General features: G+C 36.6%; 2 protein-coding genes across 8 annotated transcripts in view; both read left to right on the plus strand.

The window, feature by feature from the left end:
• Window positions 1-2653, plus strand: part of LOC123519069 — a 3379-nt gene extending 726 nt beyond the window's left edge. Inside the window, exons 2-3 of the mRNA XM_045280246.1 lie at window positions 39-136; window positions 1055-2653. Of these exons, the coding sequence (XP_045136181.1) occupies window positions 39-136; window positions 1055-1660 (704 nt within the window). The 3' untranslated portion in view covers window positions 1661-2653. The remainder of the gene's footprint in view (window positions 1-38; window positions 137-1054) is intronic.
• Window positions 2654-8578: 5925 nt separating this feature from the next.
• The window catches only part of LOC123518990 (SKI family transcriptional corepressor 1 homolog-B-like), a 60987-nt gene continuing 52065 nt past the window's right edge, over window positions 8579-17500 (plus strand). For 3 of the 7 annotated variants that reach the window (XM_045280095.1, XM_045280099.1, XM_045280100.1), the window contains exons 1-3: window positions 8581-9359; window positions 9955-10028; window positions 11360-11471. The gene's annotated coding sequence lies outside the window, so the exon portion shown is untranslated. Of the gene's footprint in view, window positions 9360-9777; window positions 10029-11238; window positions 11472-17500 lie in introns of those variants that run through there. The other 4 variants (XM_045280101.1, XM_045280098.1, XM_045280097.1 and 1 more) reach the window with 4 other exon arrangements.

Raw genomic sequence — 17500 nt, forward strand, 5'->3', positions numbered from 1 at the left:
TTCCGACGAATTCTTAATCGCGACTTTTCTTCCAACAGGGTTGGTGTTGTCGGTGGCTGCTGGTGTGACAGTGGGTCTGACTGTCTTGTGTTTCTTGTTCACAAGATGCTGCACAAAATTGCGTCTACAAGCCAAGGTGGGTCTCTCTCTCTCTCTCTCTCTCTCTCTCTCTCTCTCTCTCTCTCTCTCTCTCTCTCTCTCTCTCTCTCGTGTGCATGTGTGTGCATTTGTTTTCTTATATCTTTGTTCATAAGTTTATTGTATCATATATATATATATATATATATATATATATATATATATATATATATATATATATATATATATATATATATATCTCTCTCTCTCTCTCTCTCTCTCTCTCTCTCTCTCTCTCTCTCTCTCTCTCTCTCTCTCTCTCTCTCTCTCTCTCTCTCTCTCTCTCTCTATATATATATATATATATATATATATATATATATATATATATATATATATATATATATATATATATATATATATATATATATATATATATATATATATATATATATATATATATATATATATATATATATATATATATATATATATATATATATATATATATATATATATATATATATATATATATATATATATATATATATATATATATATATATATATATCATATAAAGCGTAGTGGCAGGCATAACATGGTGACATCACGCGTTTCGTGTAGCACATATGTGGCAGGCTATTCGTTCAGGCAAGCAGCTGCAGAAAGTACAACTCATCGTGGAGCACACTTACGAACATTTCATGCAGGTTGGACTTATCAGAAGTAATGAAAAGAAACGCAAAAAGGTGGTTATTTTGACTTACCTTAGAATTAAAAATTAACAACAACAGTATCACCACTCTCACCATCACCACCACCATCACCAATACCATCACTAACAACACCACCACCACCACCACCATCAACAACAACAACAGGGTCAGTTAACACTGCACACTTTTCCTACCACAAACAATACAGTACCAGAAGCAACAGTACTCACTACATATGTTCACAAGTCTTACCATTACAGAAACGCGCCCGAAAACCTCCCACAAAAAGGCCTCGTATACCTGACCCCGAGCCATCATCATCTTCCTCATCAGACAGCTATTTGAGTCCTATCTCCTTTCAAAGGCCTGCAATCCTCCCTGCCTTGCCCCTGCAGAAGCCTCCACACAAACCTCAGGATGTGAAAAAGGAAGATAACACAACATTTCTTGAAGATAATAAATATGAGAACAGTACTTTCGACTATATGCCACATGTTTTAGCCCCTAATCGTTCTGAAGACCTGCCTCCTTCTATGTATAACGTGGCGAAATCCCAGACATCACCCATATGTAAGCCTTTCCAAACTCCAATAACTGTGCGAACTCAAGGCGACAAGTCAAGCACTCTGAAGTTTATGCCTCCCGAACATAGTGACATGTCCTATACTTGTGGAGAAATGCCAACTATCAACATCTACTCGACTCTCTCCTCTCTGATGCCACCGACTAGAAAGGTTGGCCTGCTTCCACTGGAAGCAGGGGAGGGAACTTCCACAGAGGATTCTGGAAACAATCGCATCACAATGACAGAAATGGAGCTAGGCAACGACCTGCGTATAAAGTTCAAAGTGAAGATGGATGAGTGATGTATAGAAGAAAGGGATGGCGATGATAGAGGGAAGACGACAGGACGTAACTGACCGACTCTGATCTTAATCCTAGTCCTGAGGTGTCATCTCTACGTTTCTACAAAGAGGACGAGAATTACATAGTGTTACACAGATACACCGGCTACAACAAACTTTACGGTCCTCACAAGGTGATCTGACCTAGGACTACATTTTTATATAAGAAAAAGACAGCAAAGCAAAAGGCATTCGAGACGAGAAAGGAAAAGAAAGATGTAGAGGTATAGTGAAACCCCTCCATATTTGATCCATGATTTTTTTCTATGTATTATAAGTGTTTATCTTGTTCAATGATATGGCTTCGTTGAGAATGTGAACAAAACAAACATATATAAGTTACGCCATGTTCTGTACAAATGCGTACACGGACGCGCTAACGGAATAACAACTTAGAGATTGTTAAGTAAAGGCAAGGCAGAATAAAGGAATACGTGAAGAGATGAAATAGCAATCTGGTTGGGCTGATTTGCAATAGAAGCATAATGCAATAGCTAAATATGATTATATGATCATAATCTTCCTTACTGTACGATGAAGAGCTCTCTTTGGCCATTATTTTGCTTAATGCTTTATGAAGTTTTATTATTAGCACAACTGTTAGGCAATAACCTGCTCAGTAAAGATATCTTTTAAGTAAGTCAAACTGTGCTCGGCTCTTGTTAATATTTTATGTAAGGTGAACTATCTCAAATCCTGCTCTGTATTAATGGAAAGATTCAGAAATTAGGGTGTTAGTATTGAGTCATTAGGGAGCTTTAAAGAAATATTAGGCAAATTTATAGATGGTGTTATTGGTGGAATAGGTACTAGGTATACTTCAAACATGGACTGGCACGTGTAGGCTTGATGGCTTAATGTAGCTTCCCTTATTTTCTTACGTTCTAATGTTATTATATTATTATGTATGTGAAGTGGTGACAGAGAGAGAGAGAGAGAGAGAGAGAGAGAGAGAGAGAGAGAGAGAGAGAGAGAGAGAGAGAGAGAGAGAGAGAGAGAGAGAGAGAGAGAGAGAGAGAGAGAGAGAGAGAGAGAGACGAATATAGATTTAATATATGCCATAGAAAAAAAAATAATAATACCCATACTATCATAGTAACTCATGCATATAGCAAGTTTCCAGCTTCCGCCACCTAACTTTTCCATAGTTACTGATTTTAGACCATTTTCTGCGAGTACGTTAGGACAGAAAATGAGTGAAAGGTGAGTGACTTTTGTATTTTAACTTTTTCTGTGTGTGCTACGGGACAGAAGATGGAGAAAAGATGGGAGACTTGTATATTTAATCTCATTAACTTAATTGATTTTATGCAACGTCTGTATTTGTGCTGGCTCTACTTGAAATTTCTCTGAATTTTCATGAGGGCATCTATGATTCTAATGGTATAGGCCTACTTCAATAAAAATTCCGTTATATCAATAAGATAAAACTGACAAAAACCTAACTAATAATGTATGTAGGTTTTTAAAAACTATCTTTTTGACGGGATAAAGCGTAGCAGAATGTATGCTGATGGTTCAGTTAAAGGTATTGGAATAGATCTGAATTAAGTGGATACTCCGCTTGCAAAGGTTCTCAAGCTAGAATACATACTACTGCGGTTTCTGGATAACCTCTTTGACCAAACTCTTTAGGGGCATTAGTACCTTCAGTGAACCTTGTCTTTAAATATATATATATATATATATATATATATATATATATATATATATATATATATATATATATATATATATATATATATATATATATATATATATATATATATAAAGATTAATTATATATTGTAATTATTCATATAATCAAGTAACTAAAAAATCATGATGGCATTATAAGCTAAGCATAAACATCTCATTCTTAGCACATTCTATATTCACCACTAGCTATATTTGCCCGTGCATCATGCGACCATGTTATGATAAATTTAAAGACCTCAAATTTCATGAATAAATAAACATACATCAATAAAGAAAAATTAAAAAAGATGATAATTAAGGATATGTTGAGAACCCTTCGTATTAGAACACCATGACTTTTGCTCACTACACTTACTTCTTCCTAAGCCTCCAGCTTCTGCCATCCAACTCTCTCCAGAGTTTTCAACACGGATTAACCTGCTGATATCCCTTGCGTCATTACTAGTTTCCACAAGCTGGCAGGCAGCGACGAATACATTGATAATGGAAATTATATAGAGTGTAAAATCACAGACAGTGGTGGAGTGTGATCCAACCTCATATTTCTTGTAATGATGAGAATAGCATTATTTTCAAATAAGTACATAATGCCTTTCTTGTGTACTCAGAGAATACAAGATTATTATCAGTTCCTTCGCCCAGGATATCATCCAAGATAATTGTTCATTTGAGAGTGGTGTGAAGTGGAATACTGTTCCAAACATATTCACATGATTTGATAATAATAAAATTTTTTCATGTAATTCAAGGCATAATTTTGAACTGCTTTCTTTACAGACTGGCACTTTCAAAGAAAACTTTAACTATATCACTTGTGTTGTTGTTGTTGACCGAAGCTCCTTTTTACTTTAAAGCAATAACAATATTAAAAAAAGAGAATAAAAAGATTTCAGTTCAACACATTAAATGTAACCATAATATCATACTTTTAATAATATAAGCAACAAATGAAGATATAGAAGAGAGTGAAGTGGAACAGACAGTGGTAAAGTGACGGTCAAGTTAACACACTCATTCGAACAATAATAGTATATCATTGACCACCAGTAGAGTCAAAGAAGTCGTGATGGATGTCAGTGTGTGTGTGTGTGTGTGTGTGTGTGTGTGTGTGTGTGTGTGTGTGTGTGTGTGTGTGTGTGTGTTCGTGACTTACCATACATTGACCAAACCAACAGGAAAAGTTTACTATATATCTGGGCTGAACTGTAAAGCTTGAAGAGGTAAGCGTGAGGGGAACATGTGTGCTCCCAAGTGTCCCCTGATTAATAGAGGAAATTGAGGGATGCTGAAGTGGCAATGACCCTGTTACTACTGGTTCCTGTGTTGTTATTTGTTCTTAATTCTTCTTCTTCATCTTTGTTGATTTTCTTATTTATATTCTTGTTCTTCATTTTCTTTTCGATTTTCCTGGTCTCTCTCTCTCTCTCTCTCTCTCTCTCTCTCTCTCTCTCTCTCTCTCTCCCCCCATTCCGTCTTCTTCTCCTTTACATTCTCTGTAGTTTAGTTTGAATTTCCTTTCTACAGCTCGATTTGTTGCCTCCATATCTGTCAACAATAATTCTTGGGATCTTTTTAACCGGTTCCTCTTCTTTTCTTACTCTTCTCCTTCGTTCCTGCTGCGCCCGGAATGAAATAAATAGCTATCATCAAAACCACCTTGAAAGGAAAGGATAATATATAGGCTGATACGTACTTTAAGTAATTATGTGTTAGTGTTCAGATATTTTCTAACTTGCGGAAGAAAATATAAAAAAGAAATAATGTGGATTCTTGTGTATTGTTATTTTAGAGTCATAATGATTTACGATAAGATTTTAATACAAGGAGTTAGATTAGAAAACTATATACAATAGGGCAAGATGTGAATTGTTCCTGACTAATAAATATATAAACACCAAACATTACGTAATTCTGAAGTAAACAAATTATTATGTGAACGATTACATAATGAAGGTTGGGCAGTTGGAAGTAGTCATATATTATTCTGTAAAGTACTAAGCTTGTCATTGGTGCATTATAGTACGGGAATGTGTCAGCAAGGAATGTGTCTCCAAAGAAGTGTGGTACTAGTGTATATCAAACTTGATGAAGCAGTGGCTGGCCGCCCATTAGGTGACACTGTCGAGAGCTGTTCCATGGTGATTCATACGTACCTTCCTTATTGTACTTATATTTTATCTAATATATTTTCAATCATTTATTACTGATCTGCTTTTCTTTTTTCCTTTGTTCGTTGCTTCTTTCCCTCATTTAAACTTGCATAGCTTTCTTCACTTGAAATTATTTGTGGGTATGCATGAGCGTAATATATATATATATATATATATATATATATATATATATATATATATATATATATATATATATATATATATATATATATATATATATATATATATATATATATATATATATATATATATATATATATATATATATATATATATATATATATATATATATATATATATATATATATATATATATATATATATATATATATATATATATATATATATATATATATATATATATATATATATATATATATATATATATATATATATATATATATATATATATATATATATATATATATATATATATATATATATATATATATATATATATATATATATATATATATATATATATATATATATATATATATATATATATATATATATATATATATATATATATATATATATATATATATATATATATATATATATATATATATATATATACATTGCAGTGTCTTTATCTTGATTAAAATGTGTTTTTCCTTGTTTTCTATCTAAAGTCTTTTTCTTTTGTATCGTTGTTTCATGTAATTTCTTTGTTTTAAAATGCTTTGAGTGTTTTGTCATTATATTACGTTTTATAGAATTATTTCTTTTAAAAATTGTCTTTATATTTCAAAGTTATAATATTCTCTTACATAAACCTTACAATTTTCTATATATTTTATTTTATTTTTAATGAACTTAATTTACCAACTATAGCTTTTCCCATAATATTTATCACCTCAATGTAATTTTCAGGCCATCAGTACACTGCTTTGTGCGGAAATAACAAGTAACAATGAAGAAAAATAGAAGAGTGACTTCTTACCATCAAATGTCCAAAAATTGATAAGAAAACCGACACAGGGCAAGGAATGAATTCCCTATAGTCTTGAGACGCCTGATGACTCTCTTACAGGTACGCGTTCCTGATCAGCATATCTTAAGCATTTGAAGACTTACTTCTAGTAATTCATATTGCATTATAACTTTACTTTGTATGAATAAACTATTTGAATTAAAACTTAAAGCCGCTAATGGAGAAATAGGTGTAAAAAGTTGAAGATGGTTATTGGAAAAAAAGAATGTCAAGGAATGAAGTCAAGACACGTATTGCAGAACACATTAATACATTAATTTTTCTTTCCTCAGCTTATAAAGGGAATAGGTGAGAAGCACTTGTAACGCTTACTTAGCTGGCACTGTTTTCACCTCAGCAGGGTTACTCCTGCCTAAGTATTCAGTGGTTGATGTATGTCGCTTTTTCCCCACACGTACTACTCATTGGTCTGATCTGCATACCACATTAATCTCTCCTCTTCTCTGGGTTATATAAAGTATAGGTCGAAAGTATTAGGTACTTGATTTACGTGATGCTTTCTCGACATGAATTTTATTTAGTTCCTCATGCCTCAATAATATATCTCTTCTGGATTATATGAAAGGTATAGGTCAGACTTATGGACATATGAAGTGTTGCTGGTATAACATGTACTATTATTTTTTTTCAGTATTGTGTATTTGTTCTGCATTTCATATTATTGGTGTAATTATATTTTTTTCTTGTGTTGTGAGTGGGTTGCTGGTTATACAAGGTACGGCTCAAATTGTTTGCCAGTTGTTGTTCTTATGTAATGAATATTCATTGTTTGATTCATGTATGTTTTTCTTGGGGTTTGGTTCTGCATGCTAACACTACATTGATTTGTACTTTTTTTCTGAATTATATTAATGGATTTTCAGGTCGTTCTTTGTATATAGTAATTGCTGACTATTTGATGTAAGCCATGTTTGATAATGTATTTGTGTTGCTCCTCATGATTTTCTCCTTTTTTCCAGGGTATTTAAAATGCATGACTAGAATTGGAAGTTGTTGATCATATATAAGTATTCACTGTTTGGCTCACAGCATGGTTTTTTTCTTTTTTCTTTTTCTTTGTTTCAGCATTTACTCTCTTTTGTCCTGCATACCACCTAAATAACTTCTGTTTTCTCAATTATATAAAGTATAGATTACAATACCTTCAAATTTCTAGTCGTATATGATGTAAGATTTCAGTTTTTGACTTACGGCATATTTTTGGAGACTTACGATATTAATTCTACATTCCACATTAATTCCTCCTACTTTCTAGATTGCATAAACTACTGATTACAAGACTTCCAGGTTGTTGCTTCTCATTAATAAGTATTCAGTGTTAGACTTACATGTTTTTCGATACTTACTACACTTGTTCTGCATTCCACATTAATTCCTCCTCATTTCCAGCTTGTAAGGAGTATAAGTTAGAGGTGGTAGCAGCGTGTACTTAGTGGTCGTTGTTTTTCACCTTACCCGAGTGTTATGGTCACCTGCATAAGTCATACTAATGGCTTGTGTTTGTCCCGCGGGATGAAGTGCCTGATAATGGCTGTCCTTCATGACGGAATGTGGGATTGTATTCTTAATGGATTGAACTACATGTTTTCTCTCTCTCTCTCTCTCTCTCTCTCTCTCTCTCTCTCTCTCTCTCTCTCTCTCTCTCTCTCTCTCTCTCTCTTTGATGTAGTTTCAGGTTTTATATTATTTTTTGTATTTTCTAACGTTTTATTTTTTTTCTTTATTTATCTTTCCGCCGTTGTATTCCAGGATGTATGTTAGAATTTGTAGCAGGTAAGTTGATCACAATAAACTACTACTCTCTTTTTTTAGAATAGATATAACAAGTACCTCAGCTTGCGGAAAATCGTGAAGGTAATTAACTTTTCTTTCCATTTTCTTGTATGTGTTTTTATGTAGATTTTTATTCCTCATTTCAGTTTCTAGTGTCATTATTTCCACATATTTTTTTCTGTTTTGATTGTTATGCTTTTATCTTGTAGTAGTACCTGACTTTTAGGATATGATGAATAAATGTTCGATTATTTTTACATGATGAAAATGAATAACTTTTTCTTTTGTTTAATATATATGGTGAAAATATTGGTAGCTTGTAGAACATGATGAATAACTTATTTTGAGAAAGTAAACAGAATGGGAAGTATTATTATTATAGAAATTTACTTTTTAGGGCACGATAAACATTTCCACGATAAGTTGATCAAAGCACGTTGAATTAGCCTTGTGTCTTTGCAAATACACACACAAACAAATAGCACGTTATATTACAGGTCGTTTATCTTGAAGGAAAGTATCGAAAACATCTATGCATTTTTATAGAAAATAATCCTGAAATATTACATAAAGTTGGCATTATAATTCAGCAAACGCACTCAGTAACCAACATTTCTTTGCAGGATATAGTGAACATTATCGTGCATAAGGTAACAAAATCATTCCTAAACCTCAGGTATCACATTGTATAACCCTATACCCTTACTAATACAACAATCAACCTTCAGTTTAATTAATTATAATAAAGTTACCTTGCAGGAGAAAGGAAAGCTTTGAGATATCTCAAGCTGAATTTCCTTACCACCTTCAGTTAGTCGCGCCGTATCCTTTCATTCCCCTCAGTCTTTCTCTCTCCTCTCTTTCTTTCCTCTTCCCATTGTACTCCTGTTCCTCTCTGAGCCTCGCGTGACCAGCCCCACTCCTGCCTGAGTTAAGTTGCACGTTAGCACGCCATGAGTTAGCCAAGGCCTCCCCACATCACACCACCACCTCGACTATTGCTTCTTATAATCCTTTCATAGTAAGTGCCTTCATATTATTTACAAGAAAAGTAAGGGTGAATGAATGAGTGATAAGCAGTAAGTAGCGACTATTATATGTAAACTGGAATAATGTTAAAGGTTATAGATGGAGACTCGGTTCAAGTAAGAAATTAAAGAATAAGTACATGAAGAGTAGCATTTCCATGTTCTCATGAAAAAATTATTGTAATTATTCTTATATAAAAGAAAATGTGATATATAAAGGTTAGTTTATATTTTTGTGGTCTCTCTCTCTCTCTCTCTCTCTCTCTCTCTCTCTCTCTCTCTCTCTCTCTCTCTCTCTCTCTCTCTCTTAAAGCTGTCTTGCGTTATTACTGAAAATTAGAGTAATAAGATTTATTGGATTCTTTCTTTACGCAATATTGGTCAGTGAGTGAAGCACTTAGGGTAATTTCTGTGTGTGTATATCACAAATACGAGGAGTGCACACATTGCTTAATTTGTTTTGTTTCCAACGTATCTTAGGTATGATTGTGCTGAGTGCTTGTGTGGATTTTATGACTTTCTCTCTCTCTCTCTCTCTCTCTCTCTCTCTCTCTCTCTCTCTCTCTCTCTCTCTCTCTGCATGTCTAGATAGAGACGTCAGAGGTTCCAGAGCTACTGTGACAAGTGGTTTAGTGACCAACTCCTGTACTTCATCACTCAAGGTAAATTTTTTTTCTTTTTTTTACATTTTAGTCTTTTGTTTTTTTCATGAATGTTATTATTTTGATTTTGTTTTATTTTTATCAAGTTTTTGTATAAATTTGTTGACCTTTGCTTGTTTATTTGGTAATTTTCATTCATGGTTTATTATCATCTTCATTTTTTTTTTCTATTTCCATTTTTCCATTCTTCCTCCTCTCCATTGCTCTTCCTTCCCCGTCCTCCTCCTCCTCCTCCTCCTCCTCCTCCTCCTCCTCCTCCATCTCCTTCTCATTCTCCCTCCTCCTCCTCCTCCACCCTCTCCTCTTCCCACGCTACAATGGAAGTGGTCTGCTGGTGGACGCTCCATGAGGCTCACGTACAGACACAGACCGCCTCCTCCACACACCGCAGACTCGCACACAAACACATCTCATCCCCATCCCCTCCCCCGCCATCTCCCCCAGGACCGCTCAGGATTCAGGTAGAGACGCGGCAGGATTCCCAAGGTGTCCCCAAGAGTCCTTTGTTCTCCCCTACCACCTCCCCTCTCCCCTCCTTTCCCTTCCCTCCCCTTTCCCCTCCTTCCCAGCGCATGCTCCTGAGCCTCGTCGTAACAACACGTGCTATCAACATTTATTCACATGGACAAACTCACCAGGTAGTTATATATGGACGAAAGCTAAGTCTGTGTCCCTCCCTCTCTCCCTCTCCCTTCCTCTCCCTCCCTCTCTTTATTCTTCACTGGGGCGGAACCATTAACGAGGCGCCCATTAACCCCTCGTACTTACAACTGAGGCCGCGCGATGCCGTTTTACTCAACCCGCTGTCCTCATTGTTCCTGATCAGGTCGCCCCGTCGTAAGTCTCGAGTCTCGCCGCCTCCCTGTAAGGCTCGTTCCGCCGCCCGTTTCCTGGCTCAATGCACCAAAATTGGCAAGTGAATTAGAGTCTGGATCTCGCAGATTCGTTATGTTAATCACTTAAACACAAACAGACTCCTGTAACTGAATTAGGACATCCGGACACTGCAATTGTGGGTGGGGTCAACTCCATTTTCTATTAAACTTCATCGACGGGAGGAGCTTCTTGCAAGGCTGCCCCTTCAGTTGGTTGGCAGGGACTGTGACGTCACGGAATAGGCGGGGCTATACCTCTGGAACTCGCAAGCTGATTGGCGGCCTGAGGGGAGACCCAGCTGGGTGAGGGGAGACGGTTGCATTATGTTATGAGGGAGGTGTAGCCAAGGATAATGCACGTTCAATGATTGGCTGTCGGTGTCGATATGTGTCGGGACGGAAGGTGTAGTTACGACAACAAATCAGCTAACAGTTGTGCACCTGCCTTCCCCTCAGACGGGAGTGGACTGAGGCGGCGAGGGGAAGGGAGAAGCCAGTCTTGAGCAGCCCTGCGCGCCCCTCACTCAACCTTCTGAGCCTCACGCCGCGACCCGCTCGTCACTAGCAGGTAAGGACTCTCCATTGCCAACAGTGACTTCCACAGCCGCATTAGTGTCCTTGTGTCTTTATGAGTAAGAAAATAGTGTGCATTATTAGGACCGCAGACGCTTCGCAGACTGACCCTTAAGTGAAAACTAGAAAGTTAAACACTGTGCCTCGGATATAGTGCCATGTTCCAGGTGTGATCAGCAGGTGGTTAATTAAGAGTCTACATCCGAGTGATCCGTCAGTGTAATCAGCGATCCATGATTTGTTTTAACTCACTAATTTCAGTAGTGTTTAAGCGGCAACAAACTGAAGTGGTTCATCAAAGGCGTGTATGAAGGGGGATGCGGGGAAGTGACCGCTATGAATTTAACTATTCGAGTTTAAATTTCCGATTGTGTCTCTGGTGTTAAAATACGATGATGGAATGGATAAACAGACGTATGGTGGAATCTGGATTTGTGCACGTATGGATCTGCGTTGCGAGGTTGTTGTGAGTGTGTGTATATTTATACCTGTAGAACCTGCGTTGTGACGATGGAGGCTGGCGTGAAAACTACCGATCAGACAAGAAGGTAGCGGAGATATGCAAAAGACGTACAATAAAGATATATTCATGTGTATCATAATATTATTGGTCAACAAAGGAAGAAAATCACCGTAACTATACTTTTTTTATTTAAATCGCAATAGAAAAATAAAGTCTGCAAAGTGCGATGTGACATTTATTAATCATCATCATGCAGCAGGTGAAGGAGAGAGGGGTTAGACGCGCGGGCGGTGAAGGACGCAAACCCGTTCGCCGCCGCTCGTCCCCTCAGCCAGTGAGGGCGGCGACCGGTGTCCCGGTTGTTGTGATATAACGAGCACGGACAAGGGGCGGGAGATAACGATTTTTTGTTATTTCCTTTCGTAAGAAAACCCTGAAATATAACACAGCTCAAAGAATACCCAAATAAATAACAAGCGCTGCAGCTCTTAGAAATTGTTGACAACGATCACATAGAAAATACCAACTAAGAATGAAATGTCAACCTTGAGATGCCTGTTACTCCTCACCAGAAAGGATATGAATGGTGTGGAGGGGACGGAATGAACGAAGGTAGTCCTGGTGTGCGGCGCGGTCACTTTCCATTCAATACCTTGTCCTCAAAGCCTCCCGTCAAGAGACTACTATTGAGACTCCTCCGGATCCAAATCGATGAAGCCCTCCTGGTCTAATTTTGTTTCGATGAAATTCATCGGGTGCGACTACGATTCTTTTTCTTTCTTTTTGCAGGTGTTGTTTTGCATTGCCATCTGCTCCCGCCATTTGAAGGCTGAGATCACCATGCGGGTTCTTCATGTGGTAGAAACAAGGCTGTTTTAGATTTTGTTCTTTATCTTCGCACTTTTCTGTTCTTTTGTGATGTCGTGAGTGATTCTCCTTTGAGTGTTTGTGTGTGTGTGTGTGTGTGTGTGTGTGTGTGTGTGTGTGTGTATATATATATATATATATATATATATATATATATATATATATATATATATATATATATATATATATATATATATGTGTGTGTGTGTGTGTGTGTGTGTGTGTGTGTGTGTGTGTGTGTGTGTGTGTATATATATATATATATATATATATATATATATATATATATATATATATATATATATATATATATATATATATAGATAGATAGATAGATAGATAGATAGATAGATAGATAGATAGATAGATAGATAGATAGATAGATAGATAGATAGATAGATAGATAGATAGATATAACATTTTCCAAAGAACGTTCTGTTTAATGAAATTAATTTGTATCTCCTATATTTCTAGTTCTATTCTTATCTCTGACTATCCACGAAAGTTTTTATTTATTGGATCGATACGAATGATGAAAAACATTGTGTATAATATCCATTCGTTGGCCAATAACAAAGTTCATTTCCGTAAATACGTTCGATAGCACATGTCGTGGCCGATTTTACCAGACCATGTGGGGAATGTCACGCTGGGTAGCCCCGCCGACCATTAGTGTCGCCGCCCCTCCGACCCGCGCTGGCAGGGACGACTCGGCCAGGCAAACATCTGAGGCCGCTGGAAGACATGAATAGTACCTAGCTGCCGACACTCGAGTATATCATAGTGATGTAATACCCGCAAAGTGGCAGCAGTGAGTCGCAAAGCAGATGTTTAGTATGTACACTCACACTGAGGTGCCGAAGAGGGAACAATATTGCATTAGACTGAGGGAGTCTTCAAGCGCAAGACGCCAATATGCTGAAGAGAGGCACGGCGAGAATCTAAGGTGTCGGAGAATTATTGTAGAGACATGAAAAATAATTGACTGCTTTAGCAAAATTGTACTGGAGTGTTTGTTGCCTGGTCATATTGATATGAGGCTGAAATACACAGCAAGCTTCAGTCCAGCGATAGGTCGAGTATCTGTGTAATGAAAACTGAAGAAAATCATTAAATGGTTATTGTAATGCACAATAATATTTCCTTTGCAAATTCTCGCTTATGCTAAAACCTCACTGCTTTGCTTTTTGCCAATATGTTCAAGGTTCTCGGTAGAATTTTTTGTACAGTGAAACCTGAAAACATACACAGCGAGCACCTATGATAATGCACACTGTTATCTACATAGCAAGCCTTCGCTTATGCATAAATTTTATTGTTTTGATTCTTGTCAATGCAATCCAATAAAGGATGAGTAGATGAACAGTAAGCAACTATAATCCATAACAGGTACTTATTTATATACAATCTTTACTGGTTTGATTCCTACCAACACTACAGTCACGATTAATCTACACACTGGAGCGTACTTACCATATACAGTCAGTGAGCATATACACTTAACAGTAATACCTTCCCCTTCCACTCTCTCCTATATAAACGATATAAAGGAAACAATTACAACTTATAACCAGCTAAAGGGATGGTCGGAGGGAGAAGAGAGGGAGGGTAAGGGAGAGAAGAACGAGTAGTAGTAATCTCTAGGGAGGAGAGGACGCATTCCATTGTGTTTCTCGATCAATATAATACCATCCCCCGGGAGATGAGAAGAGCGGGTACGTTATTTTCACCAAGCCTGTCGGGGAATGTTCTCTCGGATTCCCGGCACCTTCGTGAAGCGTCCCCAGCGGCGTGCTGGGATGTTTACTGCGGTACTGGCAGGTGCTAAGGGACGCAGCGTGACTCCGATAGCGTGTAAGGGAAAGAATTATGGATTTGAATGAAGACATTGCAGCAAAGGTGATATTTTCCATTCAGATTTGCTGCTCAGTTGAATAAAATAATCATCAATGATGATAAATAAATGAAATTGAAAATGCATTAATGATGTTCTCTTGCTTGTGTATCGGAGGTGATATCCTTAGCAGTGAAAAGGACGTTAGTACAAATAGATACAGTTGAATGATAACCCGGACTAAAAACTTAATTGGCAGAGTAATTCGTAGTTTAGACAATGTAAACTAAAGGATACGGTTGAAGCCAATAATAGTTTAAGAAGAAATATCAAATACAGTAAACAAAAAGGTAAAGCATTAATTTTAGTTATACATCAACATTAAGGTTACACAAAACGGAGTAGCTTCTATACAGTGGGACAGTGTGGTGCACATTTAAAGATAACTTGACATTTTGTATGGGTATGTAGCGTGAAGATGCGGCAAATATACGCATACTGCAGCATGATAGGCAGTGATGCTACCCAACAATCATGTGACGAGGAAACATTTCACCATTCTGTATAGATTTGCTATGTTTGTGATACTTTATTTTGCTTGATGATGATCGAACAAGGACACACAAAGAATAGGTGAAGAAAAGTCAGCTGAGTCTTTGTTCTCCTTTAGAATATAAACCGAAGAAAGGTTTATATCTAAAACGGAGTCTAATTTAATATTCCTCTATGTTATTGAATATATTAGCCTGTCATGCAAGAGTGCGTGATACCTATTGAGTTTCCGAGCTGTTGTATCAAAGAATTGGAAATAGGTAAATAGAATCAGTAGAGAGGATCAGTACACCGCAGTGGCCGAGTGAGGAAGAGGAGAAAATAATCAATATCGCGGAGTGTAAATCGGACTGAATGACGTGAATGGAGCAGTGCGGGGCGGACGAGATGGTGGAGGGGTGATGGTGAGCCGCGATGCTTTTCTCTGAGGCTCGAGGTTTTTTTTTTTTTTTTCTTTTTTTTTTCGTTGTAACAACCGGTTGAGGTTTAAATCCTCATCTTCATAGAGAGAGGGAGTGATTGTCAATTACAATAAGAGATGAACAGAAACGAAAACATAAGCAAACGGATAGAGAGAAACAGATGCATCAAGATACTAATCAGCCGCAGTGTGTTGTGCAACGGACATAAATGCCAGAGTTATGTTGCTGTAGCAGTGCAATTAATTCACAGCAACGCCTTGATTTCTATCGGCACTTCATATCATGCACGTGTAGATGCGGTACAGGTGCCAGGGAAGGTGAGTGGCGGCAGCAGCAGAAAAGGCGGGCTGGATGGGAGTGATTAAGTATAGTGACGTAGGAGAAATGGCTAAGTATTATAATTTTGTACCGGAGATGGCAACGTGGTAGTGAATCTTTCTACTTCCTCAGCGCCTTGAAGTGATGAGAGCGGTGCAGGAAAAAGTGTGTTTTTATTAATTTACCTGTTGGTGGTGGCGAAAAAAGAAGGCAGCACAGGTAGCGAAGCAGATGGATTATACCAGTAGAAGGACTGCTAATCGAGATGAATGGAGTTACAGGGACTGCCACTTGAGGAAAGATTCGAGTTTAGAGTACAGTGATATTCTAAAGGCTAATAATAGTGATGAAGATAATCAGTGATGAAATGATTGTGGTGATTATGTTAATAGTAGCATTTTTTATTTTATTAATTCATTTATTTATGTATTTATTTATTTATCTATTTTTATTTATTTATTCATTTATTTATTATTTATTTATTTATCTATTTATTATTATTATTAATTTATTTATTTATCTATCTATTCTTTATTCATTTATTTATCTTTTTTTTCTGCGGAAATATCGTGATGTTTTACTATCTTTTGCTTCTAAAGGTCATCAGTATGTGTGGGAGGGGAGAGGGATAAATCAATATACAACTATGAGGGGGGTTCGTAGTAAAATAATACGGTACACTTCACAAGCACATTTCATTTCATTAATCGAGAATATATTATATATATATATTTTTTTATTTTGCCGAATTTCCTATATTGTTTATGATTGGCACCACGACGTGTCCTGAGAATCAATTAGGAAAACTTTACCTGTGAGTGGCGAATGATTCGATTTTCTTAATGTGACTTGATCAAAATAATGTTCTTTTATTTTTCAGATAATTGAATGAGGATCTTTAGAGCTTTTGTGAAGGAATGAAAGTGTCGATGAGGCAGCGGTGAATAGAAAGAAGAAATACAGCGGTGAAGAATGTTATAGAAAAGGAACTGAATTGAAAGAGAAAAGAGAGGAAAAAATAAGAACATGAGATGGGATAAGATGAGAAAGGAAGAAACATATCCGATGTCTATGGAAGAAATAAAGAGGAGAATGGGAAACAAAATGCATAAGTACAAGAAAAAAATATGAAAACTAGTATAATGCAAAGACGGGAAGGAAGCCGAGGAGGGGAAAAAAGTGGGAAAGAAAAAATTTAAAATGAACACAGGCAGAAACAAATAAAGTGAAAAGGCCCAAAAGAAAAAAAGACGATAGTAAGAAAGGGAGGGAAGTAAAGGTCGACAGAAGGAAATGAAAGAGGAAGACGAAGAAGGGGAGAAGGAGGAGTGCCATATGACTTCTTCGTTACGACACCAAAATATCAACCAATTAATCAATAAAAAAAACGAAGGTGGAAAGAAAGACATGAAAGTGGAGAAGGGGAAAGAGAAAGAAGAGGAGAAAGAAAAGGAGGAGGCCAATTCAGAAAAAGACTAGTGGATGGTTCATGTACTAAACTTAGCCTCGTACGTGCTTTGATCCCTCTCGGCCGATCTATTAGCGTTATAATCCACTCGAGCAGCGTC

The sequence above is a fragment of the Portunus trituberculatus genome, chromosome 44, assembly GCF_017591435.1.
Source record: "Portunus trituberculatus isolate SZX2019 chromosome 44, ASM1759143v1, whole genome shotgun sequence".
NCBI lineage: Eukaryota > Metazoa > Arthropoda > Malacostraca > Decapoda > Portunidae > Portunus > Portunus trituberculatus.